At 54.3% G+C, this 6,061-nt stretch overlaps 3 protein-coding genes across 3 annotated transcripts; all 3 read right to left on the bottom strand.

The window, feature by feature from the left end:
• Nucleotides 1–390: 390 nt before the first annotated feature.
• On the bottom strand, nt 391–1,398 carry LOC108779188 (uncharacterized). Its single transcript, XM_018546554.1, has one exon. The coding sequence runs from the start codon at nt 1,396–1,398 to the stop codon at nt 391–393; it is 1,008 nt and encodes a 335-aa protein (XP_018402056.1).
• A 375-nt stretch (nt 1,399–1,773) lies between these two features.
• On the bottom strand, nt 1,774–3,225 carry LOC108779187 (uncharacterized). Its single transcript, XM_018546553.1, has one exon. It carries the CDS (start codon nt 3,223–3,225, stop codon nt 1,774–1,776), a length of 1,452 nt encoding a protein of 483 aa, XP_018402055.1.
• A 319-nt stretch (nt 3,226–3,544) lies between these two features.
• Nucleotides 3,545–5,596, bottom strand: LOC108779186 (uncharacterized). Its single transcript, XM_018546552.1, has one exon. The coding sequence runs from the start codon at nt 5,594–5,596 to the stop codon at nt 3,545–3,547; it is 2,052 nt and encodes a 683-aa protein (XP_018402054.1).
• Nucleotides 5,597–6,061: the final 465 nt, after the last annotated feature.

Here is a 6,061-nt window from a genome sequence, read left to right as displayed (position 1 = left end):
CCCCGTGCCCCGGCGGCAAGAGCGCAACGCGCTAATGTTGCGCTCCCGGTCGAATCTCCAACATACCGCCCGCCTCGAAACGACGGTTTCGAAATAACGCTCAGCGTTCAGTGCGCGACAGCTGAAGGTCTTAGAGAGACCTAAGAAAGTCGTCCCGAGGCGAATGCAGCCGGAGTTTCGCTCGGTCAATCGCGAATGAATCAAGCGATGAGGCCGCCCGCCATGAGGCCCTGTCATGACGAGCCCCCGCCTTCAACAAAATTGAGCTGACGCTGAAGCGTGCTTAACTGGGCTTATCATTAGAGAACGGTGAGGATTATGTACACAGAAAAAACTTAATTGAAAGCGCTGAATATTATACACATATTGAGCTTAATTCTAACGACTTAACTAGATGTGCAACAAGGTTGACGCATCCGGCGCATCCGGTTTGGTCGGTTGCAGTTCAGTTTGAACTGGCAGAAGGCACAATTTCGTGAGCGGCCGCTTGTACTCGGACTGAGCGGTCCGAACGGAAACTACTCGGACTAGTCCGTCGAGGCCCGGGTTGCAAGCCACCACTCGACCAAGAGCCCACCGGCAAGGCGGCAACGTAGAATCGCGCAGTAGTACCATCGTTCCGATTCGGACGGAAGGTCGCGCTTGCCGCCATTTACTCCGTTGTTGCAGCGTGTTCACATAATCGTGCTGCCAATGCTTCCAAAACTTTTCGGCAAGTTGTCTAACTCGTTGCCACCTCGAGAGTCGGTTTTCGTTCAGATTAAGAACGGATGGTTCGGGAGACATGTTGAGGGCTGAACCGACCAGGAAGTGACCGGGTGTGAGAGCATCGTAATCGTCTACCGAATCCGAGAGAGGACCGAGCGGTCGCGAATTCAAACAAGATTCAATTTTACAGAGAAGCGTCGTCAGCTCCTCGAAAGTGAGAGTATGCGTACCCACCACGCGGCGCAAGTGATGCTTGAGGCTACGTACGCCCGCCTCCCACAGCCCGCCGAAGTGAGGAGCATGAGGGGGCATGAACTTCCAGGCGACGCGGTCGGAAGCGATGTTATTCTGAAAGGTCGGGTCCCTCAGGGCATCTTGATAGGCCCGTTTCAATTCCCGGTCGGCACCCGTAAAAGTCGTGCCGTTATCCGAATACATCACCCCCGGTAATCCCCGTCGCGCGGTAAAGCGAGCATACGCGTCCAGAAAGGCTGTGGTGGAATATCCTCCCACTAATTCCAGATGGATAGCGCGAGTAGCTAGGCACACAAAGACGGCAATGTACGATTTGTGAGACTTGTACCCTCGTCCCCCCGACGCTCTGACGGCGATTGGTCCGGCATAATCCACGCCGCAGTGAAGGAAAGCTCGATTGGGGGCAGTTACACGAGACTGCGGCAACTGACCCATTAGTTGAGTCGGCACCGCAGCTCGTTCTCGCACACAAGGAACACAGCTATGAATGACTGACTTGACAAGTGAGCGAGCACGAAGGATCCAATACTCTCTCCGCACTGTGGAGAGAGTGAGCTTAACTCCGGCATGAAGAGTTCTGATATGTGCATGTTTGACTATTAAAGATACAAGCGGATGACTTTTGAGAAGGATTGGATGACGCGAACGTAGAGGAAGAGGCGCATTCTCCAACCGCCTGCCGACGCGCAGAACGCCGTCGCTATCGAGGTATGGATTGAGTGGCAGAGTAGGACTTCTGGAGTGGAGAGGTTGGCCCTTATGCAGCGACGCCAGCTCGCCAGGGAAAGACTCCGTCTGAATGTATCTCAGTCAGAAAAGCTTGGAGCGCTGACACTCGTCCGCGGTGAGACCGCTCGACGGGGAGCTATCGGCGACATTCGCGTCCCGGCCACAACGACAGCGGTCCACGAAACGCATGACATAAGCCGTGACTCGAACGAGCCTGGGCCATGTCGAAAATCTGGACGCTAGGTCCCAACCCTCGTCCACTACCGCCTGCCCAACGGTAGTGCGTGCCTCCGCCCGAGTCTCGCGGGGCGACGGATTGAGTTGACTGCCGAAGTCTCTGACTGGCCAGTCACTCTCCCCGAGCCTCAGCCAGGACGGTCCCCGCCACCAGAGGGGATGTGACGCGAGCTCCGCACCCAGCAATCCTCTTGACGCACAGTCGGCGGGATTGTCGGCTGTCGGAACATGACACCACTGAGAGGGCGGAAACCTCGAACGGATGAACGCAACTCTGTGAGCCACAAAAGTTTTCCAGCTTGACGGATCGCGACTCAACCAGGCTAACGCTACTGCAGAATCGGTCCAACAGTGACACGCGAGAGTAGGAATGTCGAGTGAGACTCGCACAAAATCCATCAAGCGAGTGAGCAGCACCGCCGCCGCCAGCTCGAGCCGCGGAACGCTCGTCGGCCTGACTGGCGCCACCTTTGATTTGGCGGCCAGGAGCGTCACGACCACCTCCCCGGATAGAGACGTGACGCGCATAAACACGGCAGCGGCGTAAGCGACGGAGGACGCGTCGGCGAATCCGTGCAGCTCGCAGCCGGCCGTGTCCGAACCGCGACTCGTCCATCGAGGCAGCGTCAAGCCGTCGATGCTTGACAGAGATTGGTAGATGGATGTCCAACGCGACTGAACATCCGGCGGGATTTTGTCATCCCAACCGCATCCGCAGCGCCACAGTTGCTGCATGAGAATTTTTGCCGCGACGATGACTGGAGCGACCCAGCCCATCGGGTCAAAAAGCCTGGCAATAGTCGAGAGAATTGCCCGCTTGGTCTTAGAGACCTCGGGCGAAACGTGGACATGCACTTGGAATACGTCGAGCGCTGGTGTCCACGACAATCCGAGAACACTCAGTCGCTCGTCAGGCTGCATAATTTTGTTGCAAGCAAGGCCGTGATCGTCTGACGGAATGTCAGTCAAAAGCTCGGCGCGATTACTCGCCCACTTTCGTAATTTAAAGCCGCCACTCTGAAGGAGCGAGCAGACTTGATCTCGAGCCTGACGAAGCAACGGAATGTCCTCAGCCCCGAACAGCACATCGTCCACATAAATGTTATCTTTGAGAACGGCTGAAGCTAGAGGAAATCGGTCACCCTCATCGACAAGAAGCTGCTTCAGAACACGAAGAGCCAGAAATGGCGCCGACGCAGTGCCGTATGTGACGGTCGCCAATTGATAATCTCGAACGGTTTGGTCATCCGAGACCCAGAGAATTCTTTGATAATTACGATCGCGCTGGTCGACCATAATCTATCGGTACATTTTTGCAATGTCGGCACTGTACACGTACTTGTGCTGCCGCCACCGCAAGAGAACAGCGACCAAATCTGCTTGGAGTTTTGGTCCCGAGAGAAGATGAGAATTGAGTGACGTTCCGTTCGAGGTTTCGCAGGAGGCATTGAACACCACGCGAACACGCGTCGTGGAACTGGATTCCCGAATTACTGGGTGATGCGGGATATAGACTGTCTGTGTCGAATCGGACGATGGAGGAGGCACTCGACTCATGTGCTCGAGTTCCTCGTACTCTGACATGAATGCGGAGTAAGCTTCTTTTAAATCCGGATTACGCGACAAACGACGAGTTAATCCCGTGAGCATCCCCTTCGCGTTTGACCGAGATTCGCCTATATCGATAGGAGGGCCATTGCGAAAAGGAAGACGCACCGCGTACCGCCCCTCGGAGTCGCGCGTGTGCGTTGAGAGAAAGTGCTCCTCGCACTGCCTGTCTTCGGGGGAGGTCTACTTGAGGGACCTCCTCGAGTTCCCAAAACTTGCGTAAATCATGTTCGAGCGAACAGTGATTAGCAACAATCTGGCAGGAAGGAACCGCTGTGCCCCCCGTAGGGCCTGAAAGAACCCAGCCTAAGTGGGTATTCTGAGCGATGGGCTGATCGGCGGGTCCCCTGCGGACACCGTCGATGAGAATTTGCGAGAACAAATCAGCTCCGATCAGCACATCGATTTGTTCCGATCCGGTGGGGTCAGCATCAGCCAATGTGAGATCGGCGAGATGTGTCCACGCTGAGCTGAGAGGAGTGCCACGCGGTACGTATTTGGTGAGAGACGGCAAAACATATGCGAGCGTCGAGAACGCCGGACCGGAGCCATCGCGCGAGGTAAATTTAAGTTGCGCGACGTGTCGACACGTTCCGGCGGAAGCGCAGCCCACCGCAGAAATGGACGTGAGTGTCCGCATGCGACGAAGTCGCAGAGTTTGAACAACTCGTTCAGTGACCAACGTTACCTCAGAACCCTGGTCGAGCAGGGCCCTGACTTGCACCGAGCGCCCCGACGGAGCGTTTACGATGATTTGAGCCGTCGCGAGTAAGACCGGCGACGGATTCGCAGTCAATGCGACGGATGAGCAAACGACGACCGGGTCGGAAGCCGGGGAGGGCGAGGCCGCGCTCGCGTCGACCGCGGTCGCGCTCGCATTCGTCGGAGAAGGCGAGTCAACGTGCAACGTTGTATGATGCCGTTGTTGGCATGTACGACAAGATAATTTACTTTGGCAAGAATTGACTGCATGTTTCTCACTCAAACAATTGAAACACCGCTTTTGTTGTTTGACGATATCGCGACGTTGACTAGAGCTTTTGCCGACGAATTGCGGACATTTACTTAACAGATGATTCTTTTTACAAAGAGAGCACTTTATTTCCGACGCGACTGACGCGGCAGAACTCGTCGCAGTTTGACGCGCCGATTTGGATGTCGCGATCGGTTTGAGCTCTTCGAGAGCGTGAGCACGCGATGATAGAAATTTAACAAGGCCTTGATACGAAGGAGGGAGAGAGTCGCTGCCTAATCTCAACTTCCACGCGCGTCGCGTAGCCGGGTCGAGTTTTTGTGACAGTGAGTAAACGAGGATGTCGTTCAAGATGTCTTCGGATGATCGATCGAGACGTTGTAACGCCGCGAGCGCTTTGTCGACCTTATCTCGAAGAGCGTGCAATTCGGACGCCGATTCACGCGACATCGCCGGAAGATTATAAAACGTTGCTACGTGAGTCTCGATTAATCGACGTTTGTTCTCGTAACGCGCACCTAGTGCCTTCCAGGCAACATCAAAATTCTCGGCTGTGATTGAAATGTCCGAAATGACTTCGCGAGCACATCCGGTTAAACTTGACGCTAAGAAGTGCATGCGACTGAAATTTGACAGCTCTTTATTTTGAATAATTAACGAATGAAATCTATCGCGAAAAGTCTCCCACTCCTCGATCTTACCGGCAAACGGCGGCAATGGAATCTGAGGTAAATGCTGCAACGATAGCGAAGACGAGTCGGAACGCGTAGCTACGGACGCGAACGATTGATTCGGACTCACGGGTGGCTCCACTTCTTCCAAAACCTCGGCCATGTAGTCAAGCGCTGTCTGGAAGATGTCCTCGTGAAGGGCCAAAACCCGCTCCGCTTCCGTCTCCTCGTTGGGAAACGCCTTGATGAACGCTGCATTACAATGAATGCACTGGCTCCAGAGTTCCTTGAGGGCGTTGATACGCGACCTCACTTTGGCCGGTGTATAATTGTTCTTGCCGATTTTCTTAAAGTTGTCGAGAACTCGGCCTACGCTCCGCAACAACAACTGCTGCCTCTCTCGAACGTCCGTCATCGTCACTTATTGTTGACTGTGTACTTCTGCTCACTCAATCCGGCTAGAAGGACCACTTTTTGTATGTCGCGGAAGCGAATTTGAATAATCGCGACAATGTTCGCGTTGGTTCGTGCGTCGCGTGACACACTGAGTGGAGCAATAGGAGAGAGAGATAGAATAAAGTACAAGGAGTGAACAACTGGTCAACTTTATTTCACACAGAACTTTCCCAATAATTTGTCGAGACGGGAATTCAGTTTGTCCGGCTCATTCACGAATGCGTCAAAATTACACTTGAGTCGCTTTGCAAGCGATGCCAAAGTCAATGCCCGTCGGGCGATAACTGTGCGGACGGCTCCACGACTTCGATTGTCACGGAAAGAGCGGCAGTCGGATGGCTCTCACAATGGCCGATAGCGCGGACTTTCGCACTCAGCACGCCGGAATGAAGAGAGTCATCATCGAATGCTCCTCGGAGATTTG

Source organism: Cyphomyrmex costatus, unplaced genomic scaffold (assembly GCF_001594065.2).
Source record: "Cyphomyrmex costatus isolate MS0001 unplaced genomic scaffold, Ccosl1.0 scaffold563, whole genome shotgun sequence".
Lineage (NCBI taxonomy): Eukaryota > Metazoa > Arthropoda > Insecta > Hymenoptera > Formicidae > Cyphomyrmex > Cyphomyrmex costatus.
Note: the sequence above shows the minus strand (reverse complement) of the source record. Positions and strands in the feature narration are given on the sequence as shown.

What these genes read in the sequence shown, in the direction of transcription:
- LOC108779188 (XM_018546554.1), bottom strand. Translation starts at nt 1,398, where the DNA reads ATGGGTCAGTTGCCGCAGTCTCGTGTAACTGCCCCCAATCGAGCTTTC.
- LOC108779187 (XM_018546553.1), bottom strand. Translation starts at nt 3,225, where the DNA reads ATGGTCGACCAGCGCGATCGTAATTATCAAAGAATTCTCTGGGTCTCG.
- LOC108779186 (XM_018546552.1), bottom strand. Translation starts at nt 5,596, where the DNA reads ATGACGGACGTTCGAGAGAGGCAGCAGTTGTTGTTGCGGAGCGTAGGC.